This window comes from Ursus arctos, unplaced genomic scaffold, assembly GCF_023065955.2.
Source record: "Ursus arctos isolate Adak ecotype North America unplaced genomic scaffold, UrsArc2.0 scaffold_9, whole genome shotgun sequence".
Classification (NCBI taxonomy): Eukaryota; Metazoa; Chordata; class Mammalia; order Carnivora; family Ursidae; genus Ursus; species Ursus arctos.
This window is the reverse complement of record NW_026623111.1, coordinates 30,135,642-30,157,307: the sequence shown is the minus strand read 5'-3', so window position 1 is coordinate 30,157,307 and position 21,666 is coordinate 30,135,642. Positions and strand designations below refer to the sequence as shown.

The 21,666-nt window shown below is 43.5% G+C and overlaps 1 protein-coding gene across 10 annotated transcripts in view; it reads right to left on the bottom strand.

Moving 5' to 3' along the window:
• The window catches only part of TBC1D1 (TBC1 domain family member 1), a 224,117-nt gene that overhangs the window by 110,170 nt on the left and 92,281 nt on the right, over nucleotides 1–21,666 (bottom strand). For all 10 annotated transcript variants that reach the window (XM_044387658.3, XM_026508719.4, XM_044387659.3 and 7 more), the window contains 4 exons: nucleotides 6,305–6,823; nucleotides 4,278–4,367; nucleotides 924–1,028; nucleotides 276–408 (listed from right to left, as the gene is read on the bottom strand). In XM_044387658.3, coding sequence (XP_044243593.2) covers nucleotides 276–408; nucleotides 924–1,028; nucleotides 4,278–4,367; nucleotides 6,305–6,823 — 847 coding nt within the window. The remainder of the gene's footprint in view (nucleotides 1–275; nucleotides 409–923; nucleotides 1,029–4,277; nucleotides 4,368–6,304; nucleotides 6,824–21,666) is intronic.

Below are 21,666 nucleotides of genomic sequence, written 5' to 3'. Positions count from 1 at the left end.
GGCTGACCAGACGGTGGCTAGATATGCAGTTTCTATCTCTCTCCTCCACGACCCTTAGAGGGGCGATGGAAGTTTATCTTCAAACCTGAGCCCCTAGCACAGTAGCTCGGCAACATACAGAAGACACCAGCCGCGTGCTGAAAGTTCACCTGTGATCCCTGTAACTAACACGGGCCTCTGTTAGGCAGAACCCCGCAAGGAACGCAGATCGCCTGAGGTTGTCCTGGGCCCTTTAAGTCCCGCGGTGTTAAGCCTGGAGGGGGGCCCCTACTCACCCTCTATCCGCTCACAGAGCTTGTGCAGGCCCTGCAGGGGGCAGCCCTCGCACAGCTGGGCAGGGGCTTTAGCCGTGTGCTGGACCGCTGCCACGGTGAACGCCTGCTTCAGGGTCATCATGATCTCATCGACCTGCTCGGAGAGAAGACACCGGGTAGCCAGGAAAATGCCCATTTCAGACGAGTGGGGCTGAGACTTCAGGACTCTGCAAAGACTTTTAAGATTTTGGGGGGAACCATTAATCACGGACTGACAGACAATGATCATCGTAATAACTGCGAGGATTCCAGTCTGAGAAACACTACGTATGCTCAAAGCTCGTAGAGGAGAGGAGGTACAAAACAGAAACAATTCTACTCTCGTGAGAAAGCCACCTCCTCGGGATCACACGTCCGCAATGACATATTTTACTGCAAGGCCGGAGGGCGGACAGGAGCAGGTTCCTCAACAACAGGACAATGGAGGACACATCCCCACAGAAGTCTTGCAGGTGGACTAGCTAGTTATTATACAGTTGTGGCGGATAATTGAAGCCAAATAACGACACGTCGAAGAAGCTCTATGGTTTGCGAAGGAAAGAAAAATCAGTGCGGTTGACACTGCACGTGAGCACGTCTTCCAGGTGAGAGCTGCTCAGTGGCACTTACCAGAGCTTCACTGGCGCACTGAAACACGTAACAGACGAAGTGAAAGCCTCCACCCCCTGAAGACTCCCGGCAGATGAACCCGAAGTGGTCCACGTGTCTGATACCCTGTGGAAGGCGGGCAAGAGAGGGAGGAGCGTTGAGCGGTGTCTGAAAGAGTCACAAGTGCCAGAAGGCAAGAGGACCGATGCGCACGGTCTTCTAGAGCACTCTAAAATCATTTCCCAGATCGTTCTGAAGTACAGTCGATACCCAATGTTACAGGAGTTTCAGGTGTACAACATGGTGAGTGTAGCTCCCACCTACCACCACACGACGCTATTACAATACCGCAGACTGTATTCCCTGCGCTGTGACCTTCAACCCTGTGACTTACGCATTCCATGCCCGGAAGCCTGCACACTCCCACCCCTCGCCCCTCTGGCAACTGCCAGTTTGTCCTCTATTTGGGTTTGTTTCTGCTTTTTTTTTCATTTGCTTTTCAGATTCCACATGTAAATGAAATCATGTGGTATCTGTCTTTCTTGAATTTATTTCACTTAGCATGATGTCCTCTAGGTCCACCCATGTTGTCACAAATGGCAAGATCTCCCTCCTTATTATGGCTGAATAATATTCCTTTGAGTATCTATACACACCACATCCTCCTCCGCCATGCATTTATGGACACTTGGATTACTTCCGTAACTTAGCTATTGTAAATAACACTGCAATAAAAACAGGGATGCATATATCTTTTTGAATTAGTGTTTTTGTTTTCTTTGGGTAAATAACCAGTAGTGGAATTACTGGATCATATGGTAGTTCTATTTTTAATATTTTAAGGAACCTCCATGCTGTTCTCCACGGTGGCTGCTCCAGTTTGCATTCCCACCAGCAGTGTACCAAGAGTTCCGTTATCTCCACATCCTTGCCAGGGATAGCTCACTGTGATTTTGATTTGTATTTCCCTGATGATAAGTGAAGTTGAGCCATCTTTCCATGTCTCTTGGCCATCTGTATGACTTCTTTGGAAAAATGTCTATTCAGGTCCTCTGCCCATTTTTTAATTAGATTATTTGGCTCTTTTGGTGTTGAGTTGTGTAAGTTCTTTCCATATTTTGGATATTAACCCCTCGTGGGATATATCATTTGCAAATATCTTTTCTCATTCAGTAAGCTGCTTTTTCATTTTGTTGTTGGTTTCCTTCTCTGTGCAAAAGCTTTTTATTTTGTTTTAATCCCAATAGTTTATTTTGGCTGTGTTTCTCTTGCTTGAGGAGGTATCTGGAAAATTCTGCGATAGCCAATGTCAAAGAGGTTACTGCCTGTGTTTTCTTCAAGGAGTTTAATGGTTTCCCGTTTCACACATTTAGGTCTTTAATCCATTTTGAGTTTGTATCTGTGTACGGTGTAAGCAAGTGGTCCAGTGTTATTCTTTTGCATGTAACTGTCCAGTTTTTCCAGTGCCACTGTTGAAGAGATGGTCTTTTCCCCACTGTGTACTCCTGACTCCTTTGCATAGATTAATTGACCATATAATTGTGGCTTTATTTCTGGGCTTTCTATTCTGTTTCACTGATCTATGTGTCTATTTTTGTGCCAGTACCATACTGTTTTGATGACTACAGCTTTGTAGCATATGTTGAAATCTGGGATTGTGATACCTCCACTTTTGTTGTTCTCAAGATTGCTTTGGCTATCTGGGGTCTTTTGTGATTCCACACAATTTTCTCAGGTACTTTAAATATCTACAAATATCTCTCAAATACGAAGATTAACATCATTCTACTAAAATATTATTCTGATTACCCCCATAATACAAGAATTGAAAACCAGAGTTTTTAATGTTCATTTTAGTACTAAAAGGAAGTACAGAAAAGGGGACACAGAAAAATGAGAACTTTGCCAAGATACTAAAGAATAAAAAATTATTTTGAAAATCAAAAGAAGACAAAAGATTATTGAGGAAACACAACTTTACATACACATGCACACACGCATACAAAGGTTCAAAAAAAAAAGATTTAAAACATATTTGTACTCTCCTACAAGAACAGACAGGTAAGTTCTGAAGTACACTGGTCTGAAGAATGAGTCAAGAATCATACAAAGAACAGAGAAGCTTTTACATGTACGATATGAAGGCCAAGGCTGTACACCATAGTTTCCTAAGAGCTCTTCTGAATAAATATGTAAACTTGTTTTGGAAGTATCAACTAAGAGGCACCCTGATGCAGATAAGACATAGCCCATAAATATTAATATGTGAGTGTCTCCAGAAAGCACCAACATGCAGAGATACGAGTGCCGATAACTTGAAATTCAGGTCATCATGTACACGTGTAAGCTGCATGCTTCAGGAAATAATAAAACTGTTACATGAAAAAGCAAACCTTAAACATTAACATTTCGATAGAAAAAACAAATCGACATTAAATTCTGTGGATCATCTCACTTTCAGGTTGAACATTTTCCAATAAACGGGCAATCGCTGACATACCCTGGCATCTCGATCCATGCTCTCCCTGAGCAAGGTAAGCACATGCTAGACGTTCGTTCTCCGGGGAATAGGATTTAGAAAAATTAATTTTGTTAATGGTTCCCTATTCAACTATAAAAGGAACATTCTTTATTTTCACATTTTGGGAAAACATTCTTTATTTCACATTTCAAAGGGATTTTTTAAGTAGATCATGTTATAAATCAGCAATGAGATTTTCATTACATCTTATTAATTATGAGAAAATGGAAGCGAGGAAGTAAGAACTCAGGGTTTTAAAATACAGCCAAACAATAACTTTAAGTGATCTCTTATTTGCTAGGAAGACCCTGAGTACAACTGACATAGCTCACTATAACTGATTCTCCAAAATCTATGAAACACACCTTGGGAGATTATCAAGAAAGAACTCAAGTAGGCACTGTATTCTGAGGAAAACATCCCTAAAGAGATTCACTATTTTAAGGAAGAATAATGACTCGTACCCAAAAAGAAATTAAGAATTTTTATAAAGTAGAAATGAGCATCAATTTAAAAATACTTGTATGTATGAATATCTACATAAGACATGTATGCAGACCCACACATATACAACTGGAATTTGTGACTACAGAACATTACCACTAATAACTGAAAAAAGAAAAGTACATCTATTTTCTCCAGATTATTGTTGCTAACAGTGAACTTCTCAATTTCAAAATTATATGTATATTTTGCCTTAATATAGCAAATCAAAGGAGAAATGCCAAGATCACAAATCAAGTATACCTAGAAGGCACACATCTTGTGACCTTTAAGCACTTCTGCTGAATGACAGATAGAAGAATTCATTAAAAATGCAAATGCAAATGAGCCAATAACCCAGCTCCATTTACCTGAGAGCAAAAGGATATCTCCTTAAAATTTTTCTCCAATGCTATTTTTTTGGTGTCAGGACTGATGAGGTAAACTTCAGACTGGCCAATCTTAAAAGACAAAAAAAGAAACTAGTTTTTCATGGAAGTTGAATTCAATGTTATTATACAAACATTCTCATTCTGTGACCTATGAAAATACAGACTAAGAGGGGAAAGCTCCTGTAAGATTCTGACTATTTTGCTGTGGAGAATCATCTCCAGAGGTGTCGGCTGACCCTACAGATCTCGGGTAGCCCAGGACACCTGCTAGTACGTTTACCCACATAAGACAGCGGTCTTCTTTGAGATCAAAGACCCAAATATCCAAAAGTTAGCAACGAAACCGCAGAGGCCACATCTCCCCTTTATAAGGAAGTGAGGTTTCTATAAAAGTAAAGCTTCCAGAAAACAAAAGCTCCTCTTTTGAAACTTCCAAAACACTTTCTATTAACTGTTTTACTGAAAAGTCTTTTAAAATTATTGTTAAAATAACCTACCATTTGTTGAGGAGATAACTATGTGTTAGGCATTTAAATACTACTTACTTGACTTCTTAAAGTTAGAGCATTAGTATAGTTAACACTGCCTTACCACCTTGTGTCAGCGTGATCAACTCCATTCTAGGGGAGGACCCTGTTGCAACAGCTCATCCCTCCCTCAGGGCCTCTCACTTGCTGCTCCCTGAACCCAGGTTACTCCAGCTGGAAGAATATCTAGTTGGCCACACTGAACCTCTGCTCAGTGAAAATCACTTCCTCCAAGAAGCCTTCCTGGAATCCCCAGATGTTCTCACAGCATCTTCTACTTCTCCTTTGTGGCACTGACCAGAACTGTAATGAGACAATTACTCAAACACTCAGGTGTCAGTCCCCCTTACTGGAACCTAAATTCGGCGTGGGCAGAGGCCATGGCTGCCTTGTTCACTGCTGTTACTGCAAGCATGTTGCAAGGGACCCTGCATACAGTAGTCACACATTAAAAACTTGAACATACATGTGCTGAGCAGCTTTCACAATGACACGAAAGAATTTTTCTTTTTAAAATATACATCACAGACTAAAGCACAGGCCTGAGTGCCGACATAGCACTCTTTCCAATACACGACAAAGAGAGGAAGAAAAGTCTTATTAACCCATTGACACATCATCTTCATCTTAAACCTGCTTACATCCAGCATCGCCTTAACCTAAGTAGCAGCTTCCTTACCCATCGGCCATCTCTCTGCCTTGAGTTAGGCACAAGAACATTACACCTCCAGTAATTTAGCTCTTCTAGAATACCAGTCACGACATTCTAGAAGGGGGCCAAAAACCAATCAGTTCCCTAGATCATCAGAGGCCAGCTCACAGCTGGGAAGGCCCTGGGGACTCCCAAGGAGGGCAAGCCCATCCAGAGGAGCCCAGAGCAGCACAGAACCCAGGAACCCCAAGTGCCAAGGACAGATTCCCTGTCCATTCCTTTCCTGGCACTTGGCTATCAGTTTACCAAACCTCTTCGAGAAAAACAGGTGGCTAAACTACTATTTCAGTTTGGGTACAAATTTCAAATATCATCTTATCCCCAAATCCAATTATCCTGATTAACAAAGGATAAATGTTTTATAAATTAATAGAAACAGTAAAGACAGAATATTTTCCAACTAAAAGATTTTGTTGGAATATATATCATTGAAATTAATATACATTTTAAAAATCCTTTTGGGGGCCTCTTACATATGTGCCCTGTTCCTTCCATTGAAAAGGTCTCTTTCAACTAAGGGGGGAGGGATGGGTAGAGATAAAAACAAACAAGGATAGAAGATGGACTCTCTCTAGGTTTCCAACGATGATTTTAAAGGCCTAGGACTAAAGTAAGGATTTTATCCTAAGAAAAGGATTATTCACTATAAAAATACATGGATTCACGCATAAATCCCAAACAATTTGCTATGAATCCTTTCCTCAATAAAGCAGACTGAACACGTTATCTCACACTGAGGATGAGCCCAGGGCTTGATGATATTTTACCGTGAACAGCATAGTTCGATTTTCCTCAATATCTGTCGGCTGCACAATATTGTGTCCGCTAATGAGGTGGTTCTCAATGTCGTTTTCCTCAAAGGAGCTGAAAAAACTACTACTTCGCAGGCTTCCATCTTGAAATTCCTTCTTAAAGGCCAAAGAGCGCAGCCCCGGCTGGGAGAAGGATTTGCGCATGGGCCTCCGGCCCTGCTCCCCGTTCCCCACCGGCTGCAGCACAGATCGGAACTTATCCGAGAAGGAAAGGCCTCCCGCGGGATTTGGGGTTTCAGAATTCTGGGAGACCAAGTCGAATTCGGCTTTCCTGCTGCAACTGACGTGATTGAACTTCTCAATGCACTCGTCGATCAGGGCCGGAGGAGCCTTCTTGTGGGCCACGGTCACCCGGCCACAGAAGAGCACCTCAAACTTCTTGGCAAACGTGTCATCAAACTCAGACGGGCAGTGGAGCTCCTCCTGGCGGGCAATCTTCCCAGCCTGGCGAATGGAGCTGATGATCTCCGGCACCTGCCAAGAAAGGGAGAGTGTTACTTGGAACCCGCAGTAGCCAGTGCTCCCACAAGGCACACACACGGCACGAATATACGAGCAGCCTACACTCTGCTCTCCCCGACCTCCCCCCTGCGTGTGCCGGGTCCTGAAGTAGGAGCCCATGGGGAATCTGAGACCGCAAACGCCTTCCCACGAGAGGGAAATGCACAACTTGCACACACAGGAGAAGGGGAACGGTATTTATTAAGCACCTCTGACGTGCCAGGGACTACGCTAGAGGATTCGCATGGCCACAACACTCCACAAGGTTAAGTGACTAGCCCACGGACACACAGCCCAATGTGGCGAGCCTCGGAGTCAAACCCGGGTTAGTCCCACGGCAAAGCCAGGTCCTCTCTGCAGCTGCTGTCACCTCCCTAAGAGGTCTGTCTCCAATGTGGCTCACCAAAACATGATGCAAGTTTTCTAGATGTCATGGCAGTGTATCTTGGAGAGTCTTCCACAATAAATGGGTGGGATGAGGATGACAAGTGACGACTGAAATTATCTATAAAACATTTCTTCAAATCACATTGTTATTTTTTCCTTCAAGGATAACTGGCAATTTATTAGTCAGTTCTCTATTTCCTAACAGTTGACCGGTATTGACTACAGAGCTAGGAGGCTTTAACGAAGGAGTGAGCAACCAAGACAGTGTCATTATCAGGGCAACAAACTGCGCTTCTTCCCACACAGACTCCAGAGCCTTTGGGTTCCACGCAGAGCCATGATCAAGAGAATGAACAAAAGGGTCTCGTGTGCTGTTATCGTCCCTACTGCTACACGTCTCATCAGGAGCTTCTGACGAGAGCCTTCGAGGCAGCAGCAGACGTGAAGATGCATCTGCGACTGCAGGAAGGATCTGTGAGGTCACTCAGGTGAGCTACAGCCACGATACCGAAACACAGGCATGAATTCAATCTTCCTAAGGAAGGCCCTGGTTTTCGTTATGACCTAACACCCAAAGCAATTTTTTTCCTTTTTTTCTATGTAAGAAAATTCAATTTAAGGCCCGATACCCAGAGGCTCGAAGTCTTCTAACAACATTATAGAGGAAAGAACAACAACAAAAAACCCGTTAACAATTCAGGTCGAAGATCAACATATACAGTAAAGGGACATGGTTGTAGATTTAAAACATATGCTTCTATGCTGTAAGACCCAATGACTCAAAAGATTTTTCTCTCTGTGATTGCACATCAAGCACGTCTTAAAGTTGGTACCTCTGCTGTAAAGATTATGATACATCCTTCCAAGGTATCTGATCATGCAAAGAGTTCAAATATATTTAGGTATACGCTATAGTTTAAAAATTGATTACTGAAGTATAGGAGCTAAATAATACTAAATAAACCAAAATTTCAACATCTGTCAAGCATGAATTTGCACTACTTGCTTGTGCAACAGCACACTCTCCCACTGCCAGACAACACATCCCACGGAAGCCTGAAAATGGTTAATAGAAAAGATGACAGGACAGAGAGGAGAGGGAGGGAGGAAGCCCAGGTTCCACTCACACCTTTGCCAACAAGTCACTATAGGACATTGACAAGAACTGCCTCCATTTCTTAAAAAAAAAAAAAAAAAAAAAAAAAAAAAAAAAAAAAACAACCCACCTTGCAAGATTTTTCAGGTAAAAGGTATTTCTGAGAAGTAAAGAATTTTCAAAGAAAAATAACTAATTCATGCAAGTAAAGAACCTCACCACTTTCCTGACCAATTCTATGAAATTATTTTTTCAGGAGTCACATGAATCTTCCCCATGGTGAAACTTACTCTCTGAACAGAAGTCTTACACAGGCTACTGAGGCTTGTTAAAGTAAGGGTCATTTCTATATATGCTGGGTCTTCCACTGCATCTGAGGTAATGGCGTCTTTCATTACGTAACCAAAGTGCAGAGAAAATGTGTGAGTCGTGTGAATTTATGGTGACTCAATAGTAAACAGCACAGAGAGAAGACACAAAGTAGAATCTGATTGTTCCCCCACTTCTCAAGGTCAGGAGAGGCTGAACAGCAAATCACAACCTTGGTCAGGGTTGAGGCTGTGGAATTTTTTCGAACGGCCAGCCTTTCCTACACACTAATCACAACCTGTAGGAGACGGGCGTCAAAGCCCAGTGCCCCCACTCCTTGCTCTGGTGAACTGTAACATGGGCATAAAGGAGACAGCGGGGGTTAAAAAGAACCACTGGGGTCCTGACAAGAATATAACCATCTCACAATAGTTGACAGCATATTGCCAAACGTATTTTCAGCCATAAATTGTCAACGGTTAAAAATCCAATGTTTTAAAATTATCATAAGTAAAACAGGAGACTTTTTCAATAAAAAACGGACTCCACCTGTGTGTACATTTGTAAATCTGCACTGAGAGTTTAGTTCCCTTTACCAGAACAGACCTGGAGAAATGAAGGCATAATATCCACTTGTGAGGAAATCCTGAATTCTCCATGCTTTTAACTCTGTCCTGGACTCACCTACGGTGTTACTTGTCGCACAAGGGGACAGAGTCATTTACTTCATTGTATTTCCAAACTTTTCTCTAGGTATCACTAGATGCCAGGAGGTAGGGACCCAGAAACAGGGGATGGAAGCAAGGCGGCCCTGCCCAGGCGGGGAGCGGGGCCCCCAAGAGATGCTTAGTTAGAACGTTTACAGTACTGAGATGGGGTCTGGGGGAGCCTGGAAGAAGACGGGAGTCAAGAGAAAGGCTGAATAAAAGCTTCTGGAAGACAGAATACACAAGATTTGGCGGCTATCTAGATGGGGGAGTCGAGGGCATGGAAGCCAGCACGTGGCTTGCAGAGTCGGCCTCAAGCTGCGTGAGCAGGGGACACGGAAGGAGCAGCTTTGTGGAGATGACGTGAGGAGTTTGGCTTTTGCACATGTTGAGTCAGACCAGGAGGACCTGAAAGTAAAACATCCAGCAGGCAGCTGGGCAGCTGGGCCTGGAGTCCAAGACAGGAGATGTCGACTGCGACGTCAGCAGCTCACGCACAAGAGTGGCTGCCCCCTGGGAACAGAAGAAGGCGAAGTAAAAGAAGAAGGCAGGCATGGGAGCACAGGCCACACCAATGTTTCAGACGTAAAGAAACTGAGGAATGGAAGGTGGAGGAGGAGGAACCAGAGCGTCAAGGATGACGTCAGAACGTCAACCAAGGGAGAGGGGCCACTGAGAACCAGCAGCTGCTGGAGTTGGCAGCTCAGAGAGATATGTAAAAATAAAGAAGGGGGAAATGTCAATAGTAACCCCTAAAATAAGCATAACTGAACTGAAAAGTGTCTCAAGGTAAAACTGCAGTCTCTGAGAACATAAACTTCAAATTACAATATTTACTGCAAATACACTGACCCCATTAGGGCAAATACACTGAGACCACTGGAGTTTATTTCCACTGATACGATCTGGGAACTTTTAACAAAATCTTTTTTTAGTATAGTCACAGCAGTAATATCTACGTCATTTCTGATCCCAGATAAGCAGATAGAGTAAATCAAAGCTAACTACAGCAAAAACAAGAACCTGAAAAGCATTATACTAGCATAAATTCAATAAGGGTTTGAGATTTTTTTTTTCCTTTTACATTGGGAATCACAAAAACATGTTAATTAAAATGAATCACCAATAATAAAAAAAAAAGGCCCAGTTCTGACAAAATTTATTAAACTGCTCTTCTGTCAACCTATTTGAGTTTATACTAAAGCTCCTTTTTAAAGTAAATCTGCACTATTTCACAACCAAAACAACCCTCTTTTGAATTCACATACTAAAAAAGCACGGTATCACAGTACATATGCGTGTTGTTTCTGCAGCAAGCTTAAGTGAATATTGTTTCTATAAGTCACCAGAAAATGATACTTAGTGTAAGAGAACTAGAAACATTTATTTCTGTAAATAAAGTCCTTATTTAAACATTTGGGTCAACTTTTTTGGTAAGGATTTAGGGATTTTAAAGGATTATAAACACACTGCAAGTGTAATTTTACACACAAGGACTGAGGAAAGAGCTTCTAAAACAGTATTTAGAATGAAAAGTCATTTTACTTTACATTTATACTTTTGTTTTGCTGCCAACTGGTAACAAATAAATATTAAATGAGTCTGAAGAAGCCTGGAGTTGTATATAAAACTTTAGCATTTTTTCCTGTTATTTAACAGTAAAACATTACCAAACTGCAAAAATAAGGCAGACCACGCTGTGCTTTGTCCCTTGGATGAAATGTTCTCTCACAGCAAAAAGTAAAAACAAGCACTTCTAAGAGAAAACTATTCTGCATAATTATTTTCCAGAAGGAACAGACTTGTGTTTCATTTTTGTTGGTAAGGAGTGGTTTTTACATCCGTTGGTCAGAAACAAGGTAAATATAGGGGAAGAAAATGAAATTAAATCAAGTATTTCCTCTATCTTACGTGTCTTAAATTTTATACAAGACACTTAAGGCAATATCTTCTTACAAGTGCTCACAACTTAAATTATTTAAAGAGAGTAAAACAGGAGTCTGACCCCATCCAGATACAACACACGTGGGCTCCCGTGTTGTCCAAGAGCACAGCTTGTTGAGACTAGATTCAACACAGAGACGTGAATACACCTCATACGGTGAGTAAGATGGGATTCTTCTGACCTGAGAGGCTCGCGGTCTAGGAAATAAGAGACACTCTAAATATGCGATTTCCAGTATAATGTGGCAGATGCTAGACCACAAACAGCACTAAAGCGACTGAATGTGTGGAGAAGGTGGGTCCTGAGTAGAGGCCTCTTAGCTGCCTGTTGGTCACGGATCCCCAGGGTAAACTAATGCCTCAACTCCTGCTTTACGCTTACCATTAGCCCCATGGTCAGACTCATGGGTGAGGTCTTCCCGAAAGAGAGACCAGACGCGCTCATTCGCTGACTGAGGCAGCATCGGCACCTAGGAAATGCTAATGACCGCGGGCCCTTACACGGGGCCACCCACCTCATTCATCCTCTTCCTTCTATCCTGTGGGTCTTGATCTTCACTCTTATGTAAAACTTAAGTAGTATTCAGCTTCCCTAGCTCTGAAATGGCAAATGGGACACACTCTTAGCTTTCAGATCCCATGAAAAGAGTCTCTGCAACACAAAACCCAGCATCCGACTCCAAAACAATCATTTGAAAGGTTCACTACAACCTTTTGTCAAAACCAACATGCTTCTACAAATGTTTAAAACAATGAGACAAGAATTCAACCTCAGTGTTTTAACAGCTGCAGGAGCTAACAAACGTGGGTGGGAGACGGTAAGCAAGGAAGAGAGAGAAGGGAATCTGGGAGACTGTAAAATTATTTTGTGACTTCTCTAAAACAATGTTTAAAAGTCAAAACATTTTGATTGGTTAGCATAGATACTGACAGATCATGGAATAAATCACTGCATGTTCAGCCTGCGAACCTAGGTCCTCAAAGTCCAACCCTCTTCAGTGAATGCACTAGCCCTCCACTCAAGCAGGGAGACCTGCCCCACCCCAGCCTCGACGAAGCAGCCTGTTTGCAGGTGGGGCCCTGGCATCTGCAGTGTCCACGAGCGCTAGGCAGTGCGGACAGGCAGCATCTCTGATATATCTATCATTCATCTGTTCTTTCTCGTGTCCTAAGGTAAGGAACGCTCCCTCCTCACCCTGTCCCCACAGCATTATACCCAAACCCTACTGGATGACTAGGGCCTTGGCAAGCTGTGTGTTTTAGCAGCACTGACACGGCCCAGCTGCACAGATCCTCACCATGCTTGTGGCGGAGATGAACAAACTAGCCAAGACCAAAAGAAAAAACTGTCACACAGATATGTGACAGGCTGTTTATACTATTTAAGGGCAAATTTGGTTTGCAAATAAATTCACCGCATCTCTGAAGTCTCAGCTCATTAAATACATAGGTGTGAATGCCCTATAAGAAATACTACTGTACGGGGAATACTACTGTACGGGGGGCTCCTGGGTGGCTCAGTCGTTAAGCACCTGCCTTCGGCTCAGGGCGTGATCCCAGAGTCCTGGGATCAAGCCCTGCATCAGGCTCCCTGCTCTGCTGGGAGCCTGCTTCTTCCTCTCCCACTCCCCCTGCTTGTGTTCTCTCTATCACTGGCTGTCTCTCTCTCTCTGTTAAATAAATAAATAAAATCTTAAAAAAAAAATGTTACTGTATAATTCTGATCAAAGTTTACTTCAAAATAATCTCTCAGGGGCGCCTGGGTGGCGCAGTTGTTAAGCGTCTGCCTTCGGCTCAGGGCGTGATCCCGGAATTCTGGGATCGAGCCCCACGTCAGGCTCTTCCGCTGGGAGCCTGCTTCTTCCTCTCCCACTCCCCCTGCGTGTGTTCCCTCTCTCGCTGGCTGTCTCTCTCTCTGTCAAATAAATAAATAAAATCTTTAAAAAAAAAAAAAGAGACAAAATAATCTCTCAAAGATTAAGAAATGCTCACAAATATAATGAACTCTCAGTTAATCATGGCAAGCCCCCATATTAGTTTTGCATGTTACATAATCTTTGTAAAGGGACACTGGGGTTCCTTTCCTACAAGGCAGAGGGAACTATAAACATGTAAACGTACTAGGAAAAAACATTAAACAAAGCGCTGGTTCCTTCTCCAGGACACACACCACAATCAGTTTTTATAAATGACGCCCTTTTGAAATTTTGCCACTGAGAGATCATTAATAAAAAAATATTTGGTCATATAGTATGTATTTGTTCATAAAACAGCAAAATCAGCCAAAACACTGGGCACCAATACAGTTTTGCTTCTACCTAAAATCATCCAGGGCCAAATACATTAAACTTATGAAAACTGATTTTCAAGCTAACAAGTGCCCATATGTTATCTTTTCATGTCCAAATCACTCATCTTAGATGAAACACTTACAGGAGATCTGGACTTTCTATCGGGCAACAGACACGAGTCTTTTCACCTGTTCTCATTTATGCCTCAAAACAAAAGTCTTTGAGAAACGCAGAGCAGTTAAAAGCTAAATTAAGCCCCTAGTGCAGGCGCCAGGGCCCTAACCCAGGGCATCCCGGACAGACACGTGTCCCGGCTCACCAACAGACGCATGCAAGGACGGTTACAGCATTTCTAACAGCCAAAGCCAGAGACAAAACACTGCCCAGCAACAGAACTGACAAGTATGTGTGATATTCATATAATCAAAAACATGCAGGAGGAGAATAAGCGAACTATGCTATGTGCAACAACATGGGCAAATACTCATCGTGTTGAGTAGAAACAACACGTAGAACAGAATCACATGGTAGAATTCCACTTTTGCAAAATTTCAAAAACAGGCAACACTGAACTATGATGACAAAAGATAGGATAGCTATTATCTCTGGAGGAGGAGTGACTGGGAGTGGGCCTGTGGGGCTTCTGGACTGTTCCATTTCTTCATCTGGGCACTGGCTGTATGAGATTATTCAAACTTTGAAGTCACTGAGTATATGATTTATGTATAATTCTGTTTGAATAACATCAATGAAAACTTTATGAAAAAAATAACATTTTCACAAGCATGACAGAATCTGATTGAGAAAAGGGTAAAAAAAAAAACTAGCCCAAAGTTACCCAGGTAATAAGCTCAAGAGTCAGGACAGCACCTTCCTGATGCCAAGACACATCGCTTTCCAGCACACCAAGACTTCATTCTCAATTCAAAAAGACTTCCCAGTTCCTGGGAGGGTCCGCGTGTTTTCTGGCTTTGGTTCGGGAGTTTCTTGTTTTGGTCTTACATGGAATCCAGTGCCCCCTCCCCTAATAATGAGTAGTGCCTCACCCCACCCTCATTCCAGTGGTTCAATGGCACAGACAGGTCCAGCCCCAGCTAACAAGTGGACTGGCAACCCCAGACCAAACCAACCAGCATATTCTATTACCCCACCCACAGTAGAATTAGTTCAGTGTTGGTCACATAACCCAGTCCAGACCAGGACTGGCAGGCCTATGTGTTCTAAGGAATTGGTGGAAAAAAGAAACTTGCTGTGGCTTTAGACCAGTGGTTCTCCAACCCGGGGCAATTCTACCCATCACCATCCCCCCCGCCCAGGGGACATCTGGCAATGTCTGGAGATATTTTGGGTTGTCACAACTGGAGGGTAAAAGCTGCAACTGGCATCTAGTCAGCAGAGGCCAGGGATGCTGCCACACACCCTACAATGCATAGGAGAGCCCCCCACAATTAAGAATTATCTTGCCCAAAATGTAGTATTGCCCAGGTTGAGAAATCCTGCTTTTGGACTTAAAATTCTGAGGACATAAGCCTGGAATTTCTGGTGCTATCACAAATAAAGCCATGCTAGGTAGTTCCAGAGGAGGTGAAACAAAGACAGGGAAGAAGAAAATGGAAGGAAGAGGGTGAGAATGATGGTTCTGATGTTCGAGGACCTGGATCCAGCCATGCCTGAAGCCAATCAACTGGGATTCTTGTGCTAATAAATTTTTGACTATGCCATTTTACACTGGGTGTCTATCAGCTGCAACTAAGAGTCCTGTTCACTGTATAAAACATTTTACGTCAAATTCTATGGTGAATACAAGGATGAATCACACATAGATCCTGTTCTTCAGGTAACCTACAATCTAGACAGAGGGGATAAAGAAATAGACAAATGACTCAACAAAGCAGAATGCCAACACTACAGGAGTAGAAGTGCTAAGAAAGGGTAAGAAGATAGAGAGACGCAAAATCTCAGTATGGAGTACATTTCAAATAAATTATCAAGAGCAAATAGGAAGATTCAAATATTTACCAAACTCTACCCTTACAATAAAATGAGCCACCAAAGACCCTCAGGGAGTCCAACTGACTCAATTGTTTTCCCTATAAAAAGGGGGAACATATAAAATTTTAGATCACATCAAAAAATGTTCAGAAAGAGCCAAAGTAGATTTCACGTTTGAATGACTTGTTTACACATTATTCCCAAGTCTCTCTGCTCCCTGCCACATTAAATGAGAAAGGGCTGTAATCACATACAATACACGAAAGAACTAAGGAATAGGACCAAAAAAACGTGGGTAATTTACAAAGTATCCACACACTGCCGTACACACAGGTCTGAAGGAGCCACTCAAAGATGACTCTGCTCGTCTCCAAAGCTTAACTTTCTTCTCCTTGCACCAGAGTCCACGCTACAGCTGGAGTGGAGCCAGTCCTCAGCGACTGGGGCCCCTGGGACAGCACATGGCCCTGCCCCTGCTTCCGGGCTCCACGGCCCTCCTTTGCTGACCTGTGAGCAGAATCCACCTCAATGGAAAACACAGCAAAGGAATTTTCCAGTGTCCACCAGATCTTCAAGGGTAGGACCTAGGTACAGGCTTTCCTCCCCCAAAGAAACCAAACGGATCAAGGAGAGCTTCCCTCCGCCAGGTGCAGGGTTCAGAGCCAACAGTAACGAGGCAACCCCGAGGCTGTACCCGTGCTCAGAACCTCAGCAACTGGGCACCGGGCTCGAACAGCACCGCCCACGCAGCACATCAACACACCCGTCCCTAAGCCACACGGTCTAGTCTTTGTAATCAAATCAGAAACTTCTCAGCATGACGTGCAACACGTGAGGCTCACAGACAGCATCTTACAATCGGACTTTGTGTACTTAAAACACACTGAATGGAATCAGTTTATCAGAATGGAGGCCAAATACTGAAAAATGTAGGCTTTGCTCTCGAATTCTTCCCCTCCCTGTCCGCTTGTTTTAACAGGAAAATAAAGCTATGTTTTCCCCTCTGGGATGCCTTCCTCTTACATACGTGCACTCTGCACCCCAGTCCCTGGGACCTCGGCTCCCAGTCAGCACCAGCCACCGTGCCTCTGGGCCAACTGGGCGGACGTCTCCAGGTTGAGCCGAGAGATCAAGATGTTGCAGGCAGGTTCCTACACAGAAGGGACAGAGAGGAGGAACACCTTGCCCCCACCTCTTCCTCCCTTCCAGGGGCTGAGGTCAGGACCCTCAGCTGGGCCCCATCAAGGCCCTGGCCAGGCTGTGGTATCTCACCTTGCTGTGAAAGGGCCAACCTCAAGGACCATGTAAAACCGCCTCCTTCTTAAACAAAGCAGCAGGATGCATTCTTTAGTCCTCTTTATTTCTAGTAAGTTTAATACACATCCACGTAAAAGAAAAATACAGAAGCATACAAAGTTGCCCATATAATCCCAAACCCAGAAAGAGCCACAGTGAACAGTTTGGTTTTTCTGACATGTGGTTCTTTGCCTATGCCAAATGCTAATTTCCTTTACCCAAAAAAAAAAAAAAAAAAAAAAAAAAAAAAAAAAAAAGCGTGTGTGGGGAATCAGCGTTCTGCAACTAACTTTTATCAGCATGGGCATACTGCAGGGACCGGTCATCCCCTAGAGACGCATCTCACTCCTTCCTGATAACCACAGCATCGATTCATTCACTGAAACACTGTACACACAGGAATACCCCCCCAAAAAAATTGAACCTACTCAGGATCCAGTTCCAATGAACCTGATGCCAGCTGTTATGAACGCTGCCCAATACGCCATTCTGGCAAACGTGTGATGAGCATCCCATTCTTTGCATAAACCACCTGGACCCCAGGGCGCCTGGATGGCTCGGTCAGTTAAGCATCCGACTCTTGGTTTCGGTTCAGGTCGTGATCTCAGGGTCCTGGGATGGAGCCCTGCGCTCAGCATGGAGTCTCCTTGAGATTCCCCCTCTCCTCCTTTTGCCTCTCTCGCGTGTGCTTTCTCTCTCTAAAAAAAATAAAATCTTAAAAAAAAAAAAAGAAAAAAACTGCCGGGACCCCTATTTGTTGTTTTCGAGTAGTATGGTGTGTGTGCACATTTTATGGGAGGGAGGTGAGTAGGGGGGAAGTGGAAACTATGAGAATGAAGCCAGTGTTGCCTGCTGGACGGGAGAGGAGCATCCCACGGCAGGGAACGGGCCTCTAGGAGCAGACACTGAAACAGAATCGGCCCTAAGAAGACAGAAGGGAACCCTCTCCGCTGCAGGTCACAACTCTGAGGAGAAAGTCAGCCCCGGCTCCTACGCAGCAGCAGCTGTGAGTCTCCGACAGATCCTTGGGGCAGTTGTGTAACCGGAAATGCTGACAGAGGCTCCAGCCTCTGCAACTTCACGTGCACGTCTGGGCAGGTCACCCACTTCCTAGAACCTCAGTCTCCTCTTCTATCAAAGTGGGGCTTGCAGGATAAAAACTAAACAATAAACGTGAAAGTTGTTAGTATAAAGCCTTGCACGTATTCACTCCCAATGACTGCTAGCTGTTCCCTTCATGTCTACAAAGTCGGAAAAGATCGACTCCCTAGGAAAGTGACAGTACCCGAGGAGCCCAAGCCACATGAAGCAGCCCTGGGGTCCGAGGCCCCAGCTGGACAGCAAGAGAAGCCCAGTACCACTGACCCACCAGACACCTGAGCAAAGACGCCACGTTGGAAAGGAATCATCTAGACCTCGCTGCCCCACAGGAAGCCAGGCAGACAAACTGCCCAGCGGAGCCCTTCCCAAATTCCTTACCCACAAAACCACCTACATAATAAATGGTTGTATTAAGCCATTAAAAAAAAAATTTTTTTTTACCTTAAGTAACAGTGCCCAAAGGCAACGGGCTTGCTATTATTCCAACGGCCTTTCAGTGCAGAACAGACAAAAATTTATTCCATACCAGCCAGCAAACAGATAATGCCAGTCACATCAAGAATCTGACCATCTTCCCAAACATCCAGTAGGCAGAAGAACTCTCCCCTACCTCACCCCAACCCAACCTTCCAGCAATCCCAGATATGTAAAATCAGGAATGCTCTGATTAAAATGGAGCTGGAGAAGCAGAACATTCCTTTCCCCTCCTTCAGCCAGCCCTGAGGTATCACAATGACCCACAGAAACAGAGTGTGGAAACCACTGCCTAAAAAATACACAGGTCTGTGGGTGGCAAGCAGTTTTTCTAGCCCGCAGAACAGCTCCACCGACCTCAGAGCATAAGGCACCTGGATGCCTGAATGTCTGCTCTCAGAGAGAATTACTGTCTATTTTGTTCACTGATGTAGCCCCAAGTGCCCATCACAGTGCCTGGCACACAGCAAGTACTCAATAAATTTGCTCAATGTATGATGGCAATTCAAAATAAAAATTTAGTGGGGCACCTGGGTGGCTCAGTCGGCTGAGCGTCTGACTCTTGGTTTCAGCCGAGGTCATGATCTCAGGGTCTTGAGATTGAGCCCCTTGTCGGGCTCCACACTCAGTAAGGAATCTGCTTGAGATTCTCTCTCCCTTTCCATCACCCTGTGCCCCCCACCCCATGCGTGCACGCACTCTCTCTCTAATAAAAAAAAAATCTTAAAAAAGAAAAAAATGTAGTGACTTTAAGGTTTTTCAGTGATGACAAATATCTCAAGGAGATCTTAGAAGGGAACCACAATAAATCTGTAGTATCTCCAACACAGTGTATGAGTGTATGCGAACAAGTATTTGCTGAAGAACAAATGCTGTAAAAATAGTAAACCAGAAACAGTGGGACTAAGTCCTTCTGGATTATAAGACTTTTCTAGACAGCTGAAGGCTGACCCCTTTAAACACTTAAGCTATTTTTATTTTCACCATTTTTAGATGGGAATCATTTAGCATATTTTATTTAAAGACTACAGAGAATGAAGTTTAACCCTTCCTATTTTGCAGCACGCATGTATTACGATGACCAGCAGAGCTACTGAGGTTGTGTTGAACTGGGTACCCCTGTGGGTTGGAGCAACAGGCAAGACTATATGGGATTAGTGGGCATCTCAGGTGAGAGCCGGGATCTCAGCTTTTTGTTACATATCCCACATTCCCACCAATCTTCCCTAAGCAAATGTTGGCATGCTCTTCTCCCAAATGCATCCCAGGGACCAAAGCAGAGGTTCCTAAACTTGTGTCTCAGACAAGCATAGTGACAGCATAGTGAAGCCTATGGACTCTTCTCAGAATGAAGTTTTTAAATGTACAAAATAGAATACAAGAGAATACAAAAGCACTTAATGATACTAAAAGGGAATTATCCAAATAATTATGATATAGCATGTGCTTATTACCATATTTGACACGATCTAGAGGCAAGTCAAATAAATGCTGTAATTCACAGTAATGATGCGCATCCACAGTATTTTTTAGAAATGTGTGACTGTAGGGTCGTCTAGGTGGCTCCGTCAGTTAAGAATCAGATTCTTGGTTTTGGCTCAGGTCATGATCTCAGGGTCTTGAGATGGAGCCCCACATCGGGCTCCTCACTCAACGGGGAGTCTGCTTGAGGATTCTCTCCCTCTGCCCCTCCACCCACTTGTGTATGCACAACCACATGCACTCTCTTTCTCAAACGAAGAAAAAATTTTAAACATTTTATTTGAGAGAGAGAAAGAGAGAAAGCGCATGCACGCTCACAAGTGGGGGGAGGGGGAGAGGGAGGAGTAGACTCCCGGCTGAGCAGGGGGCCCCAACTCCCGGCTGAGCAGGGTCCTGGGATCATAACCTGAGCTGAAGGCAGACACTTAACTGACTGAGTCACCCAGGTGCCCCTAAACAAAGAAATTTTTTAAAAAATGTATAACTACTGTAACGCAATATGAAAATAACTGATTTTATTGATGTTACTGTCACAGAAGCTGCTAATGCTACTGGATTTGATGACCGAATTCATAATTGAAGGAAATGTTAAATTTTAGCTACAAGTCAGTAAAAATAAAGATGCAATTTTTTCCCCTAGTTCATGGACCACCCCATCCCCCACCCCAGATCCCATGGACTAAAGGAAGCGCAGAGGGAAACAGGTACATACAACTAACTCAAAGATAACACCACCACCACCACCACCAGGCATGTCTCCCGGGGCCAGAGTGCGTATTTACTGTATATATGAATAATGCAACAAAGCCATCACACCATGCCAATGCAAACGCAAATCCAACTGAAAGTGGGAAAGCTGCACCAGAAGCTATAGCCATCAAAATCTACAAAGAGAAATTAAAATGGAATGAAGCCATCAATATGGAGAGTAAATTCCAACTGAGTAAAACCCAAGTGTCCATTAGTTAGAGTTATGGAATTAATTTCTACATAATGCAAATTCTTCATCAATATAAAAACATTACAACTCTTTTCAAATGTTACCAAGACTCAAATTTAAGTCTGATGTGATTTACTGCCCAGCTAGTCCTTGAATCTGACAATTTAGTCTAATAAACAAACAGATGGAAGATTATTTTCTACTGTAAACTTCATATTATCCCTGCCAATGGGAGAAGAGGAAAAATGTGACAAAATAAATACCTTTGAATCCTCATTTCAGGAAATTTATTTGGCTTGCGGCTCACATTTGACAACAGAGGAGCCTTTATTCTAGAATGTCCCTCCACCAACTCTCCACTACCACCTGCCCATTCTTCCAGATCCAGCTCAAACATCTCCTCTGCTCCATTCCCCAGGTTCCCGTGGAACCTGGCCCTCTGCTGTCACATAGGTCAACACACTGAGTTTATCTCCCACACCACACTTTGGGTAAAGGTAGAATAGTGTTTAATTCATTGTGTGGGCCACGCAGACCTTGTCAGAGCATTTACTTAACACACAACTTGAATGTGGGATGAAAATAAATGGCAGTTTTCTATTTCTCCACCTTAACGTTCAAAGTGGATATTGTAATATTAATTAAACTCAATTTAAACATATTTACTTGAAATACATCAAAGTGCTATAGGTAAACTCTAAATAGCAATGAAAGGAACAATGAAAGGGCTTTATTTTCTAACCTCACCTAAAATCAGGTAGAGAAATCAGGTCCAGCCCCCATATTTCATATAACCC